At 40.7% G+C, this 15,259-nt stretch overlaps 1 protein-coding gene across 1 annotated transcript; it reads right to left on the bottom strand.

Moving 5' to 3' along the window:
- Positions 1-4,918: 4,918 nt before the first annotated feature.
- On the bottom strand, positions 4,919-6,646 carry LOC9634534 (flavonoid 3'-monooxygenase). The gene is made up of 3 exons (XM_002981868.2): positions 5,763-6,646; positions 5,116-5,703; positions 4,919-4,984 (listed from the first exon to the last, which is right to left on the bottom strand). The coding sequence occupies exons 1-3, from the start codon at positions 6,630-6,632 to the stop codon at positions 4,919-4,921; spliced, it is 1,524 nt and encodes a 507-aa protein (XP_002981914.2). The 5' UTR covers positions 6,633-6,646.
- Positions 6,647-15,259: the final 8,613 nt, after the last annotated feature.

The following is a 15,259-nucleotide window of genomic DNA, read 5'->3' as shown; positions in this document are numbered from 1 at the left end:
CCACATGACTCCTCTTCGTACAGCATTCCACACTTTCCACGAATTGCTTTCCCCAAAACAAGTCTTTGTTGGAGACAAGCGACCTCTCGACGTTGAAGGCCGTGGCATGGTGTAAGTCAAGTTGCCCAATGGATCTCTCAAGGAAATCCATAACATGCACTATGTGCCCGGTGCAGGCCAGACTGTCCTTTCGGTTGGCGTTGCCTCCGATCAAGGGTTCTCGCTCACATTCTTTGCAGAAGGATGTACTATTTTTGGAGCAGATGGCAGTGAGGTACGATACACTCTATCGCCTCAACGCAGAGCTTGTTTATCCAGGGACATACATGCTAGCGCTTCAAGGCCAAGAGACAATTCATCTTTGGCATGCTCGTCTCGGGCATGTAAATGAGAAGGATGGCATCGCATTTCCATCTGGACATCTGGGACTTGCCAACTTGGCAAACATGCATGCTATCCTTTTCCTCCCCGACCTTTGGAAAACCAGGCCACAGCAGTGCTTGATCTTATTCACAGCGAAGGTTGCTATCTTCCTGTAAATTCCCTAAGTGGGAAGAGGTATTTTGTTTCATTCATAGATGATCACTCACGATACACAGTGGTGTGTTTGGTACGAAACAAATCCGAAGTTTTTGAAAACTTTAAAATTTTCAAAAGCTGGGCAGAAAATTTTACAGGAAGAAAAATCAGTGTGCTACGCACAGATGGCGGAGGAGAATACATTGCACAAGGATTTCTCCAATTCCTAGCTGAGGTAGGAATTTCTCACCAGTACACGGCTGCTTATACACCAGTGGCACCGGACGCTCTTGGATATGGTGCGTTGCCTTCTTCTACATTCCGGACTGCCACACAGCTTCTGAGGAGAAGCAGTGAACACGACGGTGTACTTGCGTAACCGTTTGCCCACCCGGAGCACAGGCTTGATCCCGCATCACGTTTGGACTGGGAAACGTCCAAATTGAGGGCACATCCGGATCTTTGGGTGCAGTGCGTACGCCCGCATCCCTGATCCGAACAGGCGCAAGCTCGATCCACGCAGCACGAAGACCATCTTCGGGGGCCAAGGCCTACCGGCTCTATAATCTCTTCCAAAAGAAGCTTGTAGTGAGCCGCGATGTGATTTTCAACGAGCAAGAGCTGTATCGAGACCTCAAAGGTACTTCCTCCAGGAGGAGCTAACAACCAAGGCCCACAAGATCCTGGCCGAGCAGTGCCCTTGGTGGCTGGAGGTGATAGATCTCCTCCTCACACGCCACTTCTTGCACCTTCTACTGCTTCCACCAGCAGTCCCACTTCTTCAGCTGAGCCCTCGCTTGTTGCCATCGTCGACGACATTTTAGGCGATGAAATATTTCAGTTGACCCAGTGATGACTCCTCCACCTCCACAGGTCTTTGGTCCACGACGCTCTGAACGTGTAACCAAGCTTTCAGTCAAAGTGCTTGAGGCCATTGCCCAGGAACCACGACAGAAATGATTCTACTGGGCAATGCAAAGCCTTCCTGAGCCTCAAGGATATATGGAGGCTCTTGCTAGTCCTGACGCTCAAAAGTGGCAAGAAGTGATACAAGATGAGTATTCTTCTTTGCTTAAAAATGACACTTGGACTCTCATGCCATTGCCACCAGGAAGGAAAGTCATGAGCTCCAAGTGGCTCTTTAAAAAGAAGTACAAAGGCAGATGGGAGTGTGGAGCAATTCAAAGCCAGATTTGTCATTTGTGGCTTCTCGCAAATTCAGATCACAGTCGGGTAGTTAAGTTAACCACCATTTGCTTGCTTCTAGTTTTAGCAGCTGAGCTTGATCTTGAGCTCTATCAACTTGATGTGCACACAGCATTCCTCAATGGTGGGTGATCTTGAGGAGGAGGTGTATATGGCACAGCAAAATTCAATATATAAAGTATTCAAAGTTAAAAAAACTAATATGTATTGCAAACAATTGTAGACCAAAAGAATGGCTAGAGACTATAGCCTAAATTTCTACTCATGAATGTAAGTTTCTTATTATACACTTCATTTTTCTCAATTACACATATATTACTTTTGTAGTGAATAAAACTTTATATGACATGATTTATAATATTGTAAAATCAAGGCTTCCATACAAGAGTTTTTCAATGTTTTCTTGAAGAAAAAAGAGAAATACTACCAGAGGTATTTGAGAACATGATAACAAGGATTGTTTATATCACATAAACTGTAAGCAAAGATGAGAAGTTTTTGGCACCACACATCGATGACAATCCAGTTAACACTTTCAACATCTACATTAAACACATCATTAGAAGGGATTGCAAAGGGGTGACTACCAAAAAAGTCCACAAGTACAACAATTTATGATTGCCAATATAATTAGCCTTATTTCATGTGATATACAGCTTATAAGTGTAACATGATTTTAAAAATCCTTCTTATAAATATTATCTATAAGTATCTTTGATATTGAAGTGTGTCATTTGAGGCACTACTTAACTTGTTACAAAAAGTGTAAAGGATGGAAGAATATACCCAACAATATTTGCAAGAGTTCAAAAGGCATAAAAGATAAATTGCTAGGAGTTGGAGCTCCTTAAGAAGCAAACACTTACATTTGACTAGAAGGAAGTTTGGCAATGATGGCAATGCTAGGATGAAGAAGCTCTATATCAAACTTGCATTCCAAGATAATCAAAATTAGACTCCTATTCCACTGTCAAAATGTTTTAACTTGTTTCTCTTAACTTCTATTTAAATATTTTTTAATGAATTACAAGAAAATAAAAATGTGACAATTTTAAAAGTAGTTCAGATTTAGGAAAGATAGGTTCTTATGAATTTTTTTCTGTTTAAATGACTTAACATAATAGAAACTTTTGACCCCAAGTAATTACATCTTTCAGTAATCTAAAGTTCATTAGAACTGTCATTTTTTCAGCTTAAATTTCTTTCATAAGAATTTTAGTTGGCTACATTGACTTGAGTTAAGTTGTGCTGAGTTGAGTTCAACTCAACTTTGGACCATTCTCATCTAAAAATTAAATAAAGCAAGCATCAAGAATTTAGTATGAAAAGATTGGTAACTTTTTACTACCCATTGACTTCACTCAAAATGATGTAGATTGAAGAGGCTATCTTCACATGGAGCACAATAGATGATATTGATCAGGATCTATGTAAATAACACACTAATCATTATGGAGAATATGGTTATTTCAATTGCTGTTAAGGAGTAGTTGTCTTCAAGGTTTGCTATGGTCATGTTTCTGATCTCTTTAATTATTTTCAAATGTAGAACACAAAGCTAATACCAACACCAACAACTTTTTACTACCTCCTTATAGCTCAACACATCAAAGGACCACCATGCTATAATGACTGGTGTTCCATACTGATAAGCCGTTGGCAGCCTAGTATACTTAATAGTGTGCACACATCAAGATATCACATTCCTTGTGAGAATTGTCTCCTAGTTCATAGACAATCCAGGTTGGGAACACTAGGTTGCTGTGAAAGGATTTTCCACTACCTTATTAATATTGTCAACTATGGCTTTGTTTATGAAGAAGTTCTAGAGGTAGAGTTCAATTGGAGCAGATATGCTCGTTGGAGATCTAGATTTTTGCAAATCCACATTAGATTATTTTTTTAATTAGGGCTTTGCATTGATCATATGGTCCAACAAGAAACAGCACATCACTGTGCTAAAGCAGAGTGTGTGGTGCTGATAGCAATGACACAGGACGCTCTGTGGCTACACAAAAATCTCTTGTGAGAGATTATACCAATTTTTTGTGACAATGAGAGTGTTATTGCTCTCACAAAGGACATACGACATCATGGAAGGACAAATCATAGATTTCAATTTATCCAGGAATATATTTGCAAGGGAACTTTTAAGGCTTATTTCCTTTCAAGTCATGAATAGATGCCTCACCAAGCCTTTACCAAGAGCCCACATTCACTAATCATTGCCACAATTTAGGAGTTGTTCTTGTCGGTGGCACACCAAAAAATGGGAGTGTTGGAACACAATGGAATCCACCACCTCCAATTAACTCCAGTTAGCTTCAATGCTCACTCCTCATTAGCTCATGCAATACCTCTAGTAGCTATAGTATTATAGATCTGTTGCTCTAATCATGTTAGATGCATATACCTTGAGATCCAGCTCTATTCTTTCTTTTTTCTTCTTTAGGGTAAGGTTTAAAGCCCTTCCCAACATGAGAGAGCTCAGATCCAACCCCAGGAGTATTACTTTCATATTGCTTCCTTGTTGTTGAATCCTAGACTTTTCTGCCTTTGCATTTTCTGGCTGGAATACAACATGGGTGCCATACTTAGCCAAGACTCAAGCTTGGAGCCACGGACCGGCGGTTTTGTCGCTGGACTCGAACCCGCCACCGTAGACTCTAATTGAGAAATTAGTCTTTGATGCAGCACAGCCACACTATAAGAGTAGGGGGAGTGAAATATTTTCGCATGCAGGGGCAGGTCGGGAACTGGGTTTGAGACTGCCAGAGTGTGTTTTTTGGCGCCCAAAAAGAACACAGGATTGTGGAGGTACACTGCAGCTTTGGATCAGCTGCCCCATGGTGGCCTTTTACGATTGCAACGTTCATAGTGGCCAAGACACTCTCTATGATCTTGCAATGGTTGTTGTGAATGAGATTTGCATTCTTTTTTCTGGTCAAGTAAACAATGCTTTATACAGAACAGTGAGAAGGATCCTAGAAAATGTATATAAAAAATTCTGTAATGAGTGCAATTTATGTTTGCTCTAATGGTAAGCTTGATGCCATACCTGAGATGGGGAAGAATGATTGCTAGCCAACTTTCTAGCCTGTGGTAACAATCTTCTTGAAACATCCCTTTGATCAGCTCAAGAGAGCCTAGTCTGTGAAGCATGCTTACATGCTTCATAGGGAAGCAATGAGGATCACTTAGGGGTTTTGAAGTAGCACTGCAAAATATTGGGAACTACCAGCACCCAATTAACATCACTCTGTACCAAGAAACATGATCCTGTTGCCCGAGTTTCCCTGAGATAGTTCAATCCATTGTACCAAAAGATTGGTTTATTTTCAGTTAAACAGAAGAGATAAATGGCTATCTGGTCCTAGGAACGACACAAACTTGTAATGGGGTCTTGATCCAGTTAACCGTGCCATGACGTTCTTGAAGGAGGTAATCTTCACTCGGTTTGCCTGGAACAAAGCTCCAGTCAAAAGCATGGACCAAATTGGACACCAAAAGCTGGACAGTCTTCAAGCCCAGCTGCATTCCCGCACAAGCCCGTCGCCCAGATCCGAATGGAAGCAACTCAAAGTCCTGGCCTCTAACATCCACGGACTTACCAAGAAACCTCTCCGGCCAAAACTCATCCGCCTTTTCCCATACCCCTGCTTTTTTTCGGTATGGGTATTCGTTGACAAACGAGAAGGCATTTTTTGGGACGTGAAAGCCGGCTATGGTGCAAGTCTGAGTCGACATGTGAGGAATGAGGAGCGGCAGAGGTGGATGGAGACGAAAAGCTTCCTTGATCACCGCGTTGAGGTAGTCCAGGTTCTGGAAATCGGGCTCCTCGACCATGTGACTACTTGATCCTACCATAGCATCAAGCTCTTCCTTGAGCTTACTCAGGACTCGGGGGTTGTGAAGGAGCTCCAGAAGGGTCCATTCGACAATGCAAGCGCTTGTATCGGTCCCCGCAATGGTGAGTTCCTGCAGATCAAAATGGTTTTGAGATTGGTGACCAAAACAAGTTGTGTGGGGAAACTTACAAGGACTACTGCCTTGATGAAATCCTCCCTGGCTGCTCCTCTGTGCTCTAGATTTTGCAGCATGATGTCCATGAAGTCCTTGTGTTCCTTTGTCGATGCCATGTCCTTGTGCTGGTCAAGGATGTTCTGGAGAAACTTATCCTTCTTCGCATGGAGCCTCTTCAGTTCCGGGACTTTCCAATCAATCCACCGGAGCCAGTGCGGGATGAACTCGCTGATATGAAACTGGAGTCCCTGGTCTGCTGTCTCGAACACAATGTCTTTGAACTGCTTGGCCTCGCCATCGATGTGCTCCTCATCCTCCCCGTACTCGAAGAATCTCTTGTTCATGAGAATCCGGGTCATGACATTGAAGGTGAAGATCGACAACATGTTCCTCATGTCCACAGCTTTGTGCGCTCCAGCACCTCGAAGCGCCGAAAACATGCCGGTGATCTCCTCTAGCCTGATTGGGAGAAACGAATCGATCCTCTTGGGAGTGAAAAGCTCCGTGGCGCAGAGCTTTCGCATCATCTTCCAGTGATCGTTGTAAGGGACAGGTCCGATCCCCTGGAAGTGGTACAAGCCATAGTCTCCAACGAGGATGTAAGGCCTGGAAGCAAACATCTGATCTTGCGACCTCAACACCTCTTTGGCGAGAACCGAGCTTGAGATGACAACCGCTGGCACGGTTCCCAGCTTCATGAAAAGAATTGGTCCATACTGCTTGGACAGGGCATGCAATGAGAGGAAAGGAATTCCTGCAAGATGATGAAGGTGTCCAAGGAGGGGCAATCCCCAGGGAGATGGAGGCAGCTTAAGGTGCAGCAAATATTTCCTTAAGACATAGACAAAAGCAAGCAAGATTATGACATAGAGGAGAGTCCCCATATCGTGAATGTTGAATTTGTGAAGATTTGAGATTTGAGAAGCAAATAGCCCTTGGCAATTATATGCTTGCTTCTTTAGACTTGGTTGTTGAGAATTCTAGTCAGCCACAACTTTGACGAGCGCCACACTTGAATTGACTTGATCTTGATGCAACAATCTTTCAAGTCATTATAGATGGACTCAAGACTCCCAATTGCTGGTTGTTGTTTCTGTTGTTTCAGTGACCTTTCATCTTTAAAATTAGCTTCTAGTGATAGGAACAAACTCACATTTTTATGATTAGTATAAAAGTTTAATTTAGTTATAGCTTTTGGGAATCTTGTTGTTTCCAATCACAGAACAATCCCACTTTGTTCCTTGAGCTCGTAACAATCCATGCCTTTGCCAGGAACAAAGCTCCAGTCCAAAGCGTGAATCAAGTTAAGCAATAGCATTCAATCCCAGTGACATGACACTCAAAGTCCTGGCCTTTTATGTCGATCGAGTTCCCAAGGAACCTTTCCGGTTTGAATCACAATGCATCCTCCCATACTGCCGGACCTCCTCCAATTGCATAACCATTGACAATTGTGGAAGTTCCTTTGGGAATGTCATAGCCAGCAACCTTACACGCTTCGGCTGACATGTGAATCAGCAGCAGAGCTGGACCTTGACGATTGCCCAAGGTACTCCAGTTTGTCAAAGTCGCTCTCTGCAACAAGGCGTTCCTTTCCGACGACGGTGTCAATCTCTTCCTGGGCCTTTTGAAGAATAAGTGGATTGTGCATGAGTTCCAACAGCGTCCATTCGATCAAACTAGCGCTGGTATCTCCTCCAGATAAAAGCTCCTGCATAATTCGAGATTAGCCAACATTACTATAAGATAAGCATTGACTTTGTTACCGTGACAATAGCTTTGACCTATTCCTCTCCCCGGGTTCCTTCGCTTTTCAAGCTTTGCAGCATGATATCCATGAAATCTATGGGCTGCGAGGTCTCGGAATCGAGCCTAGCCTTGTGGTGGTCTATAATTCTCTGCAAGAACTTGTCTTGTCTCGCATATATCTCTGGGATCTTCCAGTCAATCTGTCTCATGAACGCGGGTACGAACTCACTGATGTGGAATTGAAGCATCTGCTCGGTGATCTCAAACACAATGTGCTTGAAATCCTTGGCCTCGCTGCTCATCTCAGCCTCATGCTCACCATCTCGAAGAAACGCTTGCTCATCAGGATCTGCATGACAACATTGAAGACATATGTTGTCAGGAGGTGCCTATGTTGATTGGCTTCTGATAGTCAGCCGCATTCACAAGCGCAGACAAGACACCACGCATTTCTCTCGTTCGCACCCCTTGAAACGACTCAATGCGCTTGACGGTAAAGAGCTCTGTAGCGCAAAGCTTCCTCATGCTAGTAGTCGCCATAGGAACAAAACCACGGAAGTTGTAGAAGTTGTACTCCCCCATGATCAAGTATGGCCTCGATGCAAAATTTGCATCCTGGTCTTTAGTACCTCTTTTGCTAGCTCTGGACTGGAGATCACCACAGCTGGTACCATTCCCAGGTGTAAAAACACAATCGGTCCATACTTTGAGAGAGTGCCTGGAATGAAAGGTGTAGCATTCTTCCCAAGAGCAGCATGGAGATGGGGGCAAATTATGGACGCTTGAAAGATAGCAGCAAGAAGAGAAGAGTGATCAACAAAACAATGCATATTGAGCAAACTCCATTACTGATTGAAAGTATCAAACGTGACAGCCTGAAGGAAGGATGAATTGATGATCTATCGATGTATGCTTGGTTGCATCTAACAGTCCTTGTCAGTGGCTTTGACTTGATATTTCAACACGTATGTTCTTAGTTTCTTGCTGAACTATTCTGATTCTTGGATGGTCCGCTTAAAATAGACAAACAAGTGGAAAGTGTGACGATTTTATGGAATTATTGATCATGATATTTTATGTCGAAAAGAAATTTATATGTTAAAATGTCAAAGTGTAATCTTCAGGACTTTAAATTCAAAGTGTTTAACATTATTATGTCTTAGTTTTATTATTTTCTTATTTTTCTTCACTGCCACCAAGGCTGCCTGCTACAAATTGATTGCTACAACACCAGACACACCAAGCTAAACAGATCAAATATTCTGACTAGACTAAGAAGTTTTCTTGTCTTCCAGGACAGGACACCTATTTATGTCATTTGAGAAAATGCCAAACATGCTGGTGTGTAATCTTGAAAATTTAGTGGCATAAGACAATGTTAGTGATCAAATCATTCACTTCAAGAAGGAAGCTTCAATTTTTTTTATTCAACAAATTTTAATTCCACAGTACATACACGACCGCGTGTTTGGCATCGAATTGCATCAACCTTTTTTATTAAATTGGAAACAAGTCCCTAGAGGCTTCTAAGAGTAAATTCCAAGACTGCAGATGCCCACCATGCTAGATTGGACACAGCAAATGTGGGCGAGGCATTCCTAGTGTCAGAGACATCAATACCAAAGAATGAAAATGTTGTAGCCTAGCTTCTATGGCTCACTGTTTAAAACCATTCATTCATGAGGTAATATAATTTCCTGTAAAAAAATGTAAAATTATCACTGATAGCATTTCATTATCTTCCAGGAAACAGCAAGATTTGGAGGTTTCTTGGAAGACCTAGGATTCTAAGCTTTGAGTCTGCTAATCTCTAAGACTGAGCATAGAATACCACTGCCATACCCAAGCACCCCACTTCCATACGTGCACCATGTGAGGAATGACTCGGCAGGGTGAACTACATACATGACAAAGTGTTCTCTCGTGGCTGTAGTAGTTTACAAGAATGCCAAATAGCCATGCATTTTTTCATTGATTTTCACTTCGTCTGTATGCAGCAAATTAGACCACACTACTAAGAGAAAAATAGTTGGAAGTACATCGATTTCAGATCAGGTTTGATAAATTTTGGATCTGGTTGAGTTTGTTTGAACTTGCAACTGCTTTGCACCTTTTCGGGTTTGACATGATCATGGTGCACTTTGGATCCAGAATCCAAGTCCCACGAAATGTGCCTCCACCCAGTAGGGGGTTATCCATGCCATGGTAGCGGCTGCTCGCATAGTGGAACACTAGATTCACTGGGATTGCGCAGGAGAGAACATCCAGGAACTTCAGGAAATCTTTCTTCCTATTCTGGGAAGCATTTGCAGGAAGGATATCACAGTAATAGATGAATTCGTCTTCTGAGTAAGGTTTTTTTTGCCTATACTCATGTTCTTGCCTTTACTTACAAAATAGTAATAAAAAAATTAGAGACAAGAACGTAAAGAAGAGAAGAAGAGAAAAAAGAATAGAATAGAGAATAAAACGTAGTCTCAAACTTTAAAGGCGTGAGTAAGGATAAATATATATCACTTAATTTTATTTTGCACAAATAGTCATAGGCGAGAAAAAAGATGGTTAATTCAATACAAATGCATACAATAGTAAATGGTGGTTGTTTTTCAACACGTCTAAGTGTTACTTATATACTACATAACCATTTTTAACTTTTTCTTGCTTGTTTATGATGAGCAATGCTTTCTTCTTTGAATGCTAAATTTATATGTAACTCCATTTTGCTTAAGCTTTTTTCTTTTGCTCTGCTTAGGAAGATATAAAAATAAAACATTTACCTCTTTATGACTTTCCCACAATAAAGCTACTACCTGTCCTCAGACAATCAAATTTTCCAAATCCTGCTCTAGGTTGGTTTTCATAGTGATAAGCTCAACACTTTAGCATAGATCGTCAAATTCTTGACATATGATCTAATTTTCCTGATCAAGCAGTGCAATATGTTGATTTTCGTGGCTGATGCACTCTACATTGGTGGATGTGGAAGCTGGGATTGCACTCTTGAGTTCTTGAATTATATGGCATTGATGATTTTACTTGCTCATGACTCTATCCACTTTCTTGGTGATTGTCTTGAGGTAGCTCAAGACCTACACATGGTATTTGGCTATTTCTTCATCTTCTAATGGCTGCATCAGCTTGTTGATTTGCTACTTGGCTACTCCTCTTGATGTGTTGAGTGAGCTCCTCCTATAAGCTTCGGACTACTAGCTCACTAGGCTAACTCGCAGACTTGTGTGTGAAGGCATGGCTAGCCTTGACCTTGTTGTGCTGCTGTGGCATCTGCTACTATTGTGGCTGCCTTGTCTCGCTAGACTGTTTGGTTGAGGGTGTGTCATTGTCAAATGCATAGGTGGACCAGAGAAAACTCAACCCATACTCCTCTAATTCACCTAGACCCTCTTTTGTAGCCTTGTCCTCTTTGTTTTGTTAAGTTTTTTGGTTGTGATCTTCCTAAACTCACTTCATTGACTATATCTACAACCAATAGTTTTGCAACATTTGTAGGTATATAATATGTTGGATTTTGTGGCCTAAGTTGTGAAATTTCTTTCACAACTTCGGCATCTATTGTTCGCTTAGTGTTGTCTATTTGTGTCCTCATCACTTCCCCCATGATAAAGTAAAGTCGTATGCTTAAGACAAACAACTTCTTTTTCTTTGACAAAGTATGGTGAGATAGTAGTGCATGTAAAAAGATAAATTTATATATCTTCCAATTGAGTGGTAGGCATAGAAATTATAAATAAGTAAGCATCTGAGAGTTTATCTATTTTAGTATTAGGTGACTCTCCTATAGTGATATGGCTTAGGCAATCATCTTATTCATAAAAGTTTTGTAGATCTATGTATTATTTCAAGATTATATTTTTGTAATAGTAAAACCATTTAGTTAGTTGAGCGAATATGCATAACTTGTTAATAAGATATAAAAGAGCCTCATGGCCAGCAAAGATAACTACTTTTGTTGCTAAAAGATAATGTTTAAATTTTTTTAATGCATAAACTAGGCCCAAGGCTTCTTTTTTAGTCATTATATAGTTATGCTCAGAAGGATTTAAATGTTTACTAGTATAGTAGATAAGATAATATATTTAATCACTTTGTGTCTAGGACAATATTGCATTTATGGCAATATAAAAAATATCCATCTGTAGGTGAAACTGTTTTGTCCAATTAGGCTTAATAAGTATAGATGCCTTTTTAAGGCATTGTTTAAACCTTGAAAATGCTTCTTGACAATTTTTGTTTTATATAAATAGAGTATCTTTCTTTAAAATATCAGTAAGTGGTTTAGCAATTTTTGTATAAGCTTTTATAAATTATAATAACCAACTTTATCTAAAAAGCAACGAAATTTTTTAAAGTTGTGTGGTGAAAACATTGTCTCAATCACTTGAGTTTTGTCTTTGTTTATAAGGATGCCTTCCTTGCATATAATATAATTTATAAGTATGCTACAAAGAGAGTACATTTATTTGGATAAAGAGAAATGCTATATTGTTTGCATTTTTGGAAACATTTTTGCAAGCAAATTAAATGTTCCTTTTTTTAGTTGAAGACACTTAAATAATTTATGAAAACTCTCATAAAATATATAAAATATTCTTTGAAAGTATCTATAACAACTCTTTGAAATGTAAAAGGAGTATTACATAGGCCAAAAAATATTTTGCAATAGGTATAAGTTCTCTATGGGTTTATAAAAGTTATTTTATGTTGATCTTTAGGTGCTACTTCCACTTAGTTATAATTAAAGAATCCATTTAAAAATGAATATATCTCATGACTTGCAACTAAATCCAAAATTTTATTTATGAAAGGAATAGGGAACATATCCTTTTTTTTTGCATCATTTAGCTTTTTATAATTCACATAAACTCATAATTTGCCATTTTTCTTAGGCACAATTACAAATGGTGAAAACCATTGAGCATTCTGGATCCTATCTAAAGAAGTTTATCGATTTTCTCCTTGGCTTTACCTTAGTAATTAGGATTATTCTATAGAGTATCTGCCTTTTAGGCATATTTTCCAAGAATATTTCAATATGATATGTATAGAGTTTTAGTGGGATGCTTTTTAAATATGTGTAAGACCAGGCTAAAATGTCCTTATAATATTTTAGTAGGTTTATTGTCTGATTGCGAAATTCATTTTGCAATCCTTAAGCAACTGTCACAATATATGGATTATTCTTATATGCTAAATTAATTTACTCAAATGGTTAATCACAGGAAACATGTGAAACATAATTTCTTTATTGATCAATTTTATAGGTAGGATCCTCTTTTAGAGAGAAATCTCTTAGAGCTGAATCGATATCTAGTCTAAGATTTTCTTGCCTAGGTACTTCTTTGAGTATTAAATAGAGATCAACTTTTGAAATTGACTCAATTTAAAGGAAAGCTTTTAAAATTTGTTGCAAATATGATTTCAGGTATTGGAAGATACTTGTTAGGTAGTTCTTACGAGCAGTCTCTTTTTACTACTATGACGGCAAAAGATTAGTACTATTAGTTCCTTTCAATAGCCCCTCTTGTCCAAGTGTTAGTAAACTAGGTTTAGCATCTGTACTCAACCAAATGAATATAAGGTAGGAACTTCTATATTTTTTTTGCTAAGCATTCTTGGCTTAGCTTTTAGTTCTTTTTTGCTCTATCTTGCATTGGCTTAGTAGGAACCCTTGCATATTGAGTTTAGTCCCTCAATATCACAACATGATTGTTAGGCACCAGCTCTGACTACGTGGTCAACATCGGTCAAAGGGAGGCTCAAGGGTATATTAAGGCATGTTAGGGTAAGGGACTTAACCTACCCTGGGGGCTCACAGTGGAGCGGCGGCGTAGTGGAGCTTTTGAGGTAGCTCGAGGGTGGTTGGGTGGTGAGGAACCTCAAGAGGTGGTGTAGCATAGTCTAGGGCGACTAGATCTCTGTCTTTTTGCGCTGGATCATAACATTGGTATCAAAGGAGTTGGTTGCGATGGCCGACCAAGCTGAACGCTAGAATCCTATTGTCGATGGTGGTGCCGACGATGGTGCCGACGAAGTTGCGGAGATTTGGATAATTCAAGATGTGGTTCATGAGCTGCGAGCCCTTAATCGAAATCAGCAAGAGATGCAAGACGAGATGCATGGCATGATGGATACCATGCGTGGGCGTGTTGAGGCACTTGAGGCTGGACGGGGTAGCGCTCCAAGTAAGCCTTCTTTGGTAGATCGACTCAAGATTCCAACTTTTTCCGGTGATGGTGGTGTGGATGAGTGTCTTGCTTGGCTAGCCAATGTGAAGAAGTTCTCGGCTGCTAGAGTTACTCTAGATGCAGAGGCTTTAGTGGCTATTCCGATGGTTTTGCATGATGCGGGTCTTCGATGGTGGAATTGGCTTGAGGAGTCCAGTGTTGCGGATAAGAAACCACTAGTGTCTACCATGGATGAGTTTGAGGCTGCTTTCTGTTTACGTTTTGCCCCTCATTACGACATGGAGAATGCTTGTACAGAACTTTGACATTTCCAGGAAGGGAAAATGACGCTCGGGGACTATATTGAGAAGCTTACTTGCTTGATTAGTCGTGTTCCAACGAAGGATCTAGATCAAAACAAATCCTACTTCATTGATGGCCTACATAGTGAGAGCATGCGGCAACACTTGCATCATTCTCAACCTACAAAGAGTTTAGAGGAGCTCTTTGATGTAGCTCGTCGACTTGACAATGACAAGCACAAGTCTCGCAAGCGTTCACGGAGTCCTTTTGTCAAGAATCGTCGTGATGATCGCCGTGGACACAAGGATGGGAACAAGCATCACAAGTTGAAGTCGGTGGTGATTACTTCAGATGCAAAGGGGTCCAAGAAGCAGAAGTTCTTTGTGAAGAATTATAAACAGGGTTGTCATCATTGTGGCGAACTTGGACACTATAAGGCTGATTGTCCATAGTTGAAGAACAAGCAATAGAACAAGAAGAATGGCCAATCTTCTACTCACAGTAAGTCAGATACTAAAAAGTTGCAACCTTTGCAGCGTGAGGATGAGGAGAACAACCATTCCGGTCGGAGGAAGCGACTTTCGATCGTTGCTCGTCAGCTCAACTGTATGTGGAACAAGATGGAGCTTGAGGATACACGTGAATCAGCTTTAATGCTGGAGGGCGTGTTCCATGGCGATCCAGTGCGGATTTTACTAAATAGTGGGTGCAGCTACCTCTACTCAGCATTTCGATGCTTGTGTCGAGGGGCTGAAAGTGTTGGTTTGCAAAACCACACTTGTGGAGACTTTTTATCTCGCGGATATTCATCGTATGGATCTCATTCTTGGGATGCCATGGTTGGTGAAGGTGGATCCCGAGATAAAGTGGAGTATTAAGCGTATCTCGTTGGAGTATGGTGGCGTTAAAAATGTGTGCTTTGGCGAGGGTGTTCAACCACCAGTTGTTATGCTCTCTGCTACATCTTTGAAGCGGGCTTGTTGTAATAGAAAAGCACTTTCGAGTTACTTGCTGACTTGGGGGATCCAGGCACATGTGGGGGAGAAGTAGCAGTATGGGATGTACTTGACGAGTTTTTTGATGTTTTTCCATCTGAACTTCCTCATGGATTGCCTCCATTACGAGGTGTGGAGCATAGGATTACATTGGAGCCAGGGACGCGGCCAATTTACTGGCGTTCATTTCGGTTAAGTTATGCAGAGGAGCAAGAAGTTCAACGACAAGTCAAGGAGTTTCTTGAGTTTGGATTTATTCAGCCAAGTAAGTCTCCGTTTAGT

This window comes from Selaginella moellendorffii, unplaced genomic scaffold, assembly GCF_000143415.4.
Source record: "Selaginella moellendorffii unplaced genomic scaffold, v1.0 SELMOscaffold_51, whole genome shotgun sequence".
Lineage (NCBI taxonomy): Eukaryota > Viridiplantae > Streptophyta > Lycopodiopsida > Selaginellales > Selaginellaceae > Selaginella > Selaginella moellendorffii.
This window is presented reverse-complemented; position numbering and strand designations above follow the sequence as displayed.

Excerpts from the sequence above, each read along its gene's own strand:
- LOC9634534 (XM_002981868.2), bottom strand. The coding sequence starts at position 6,632 with ATGGGGACTCTCCTCTATGTCATAATCTTGCTTGCTTTTGTCTATGTC. Across the intron at positions 5,704-5,762 it reads TCATCAAGGCAGTAGTCCTT|GAACTCACCATTGCGGGGAC; the intron begins GTAAGTTTCCCC and ends TTTGATCTGCAG. Across the intron at positions 4,985-5,115 it reads GGATCAAGACCCCATTACAA|AGTGATGTTAATTGGGTGCT; the intron begins GTTTGTGTCGTT and ends TTCTTGGTACAG.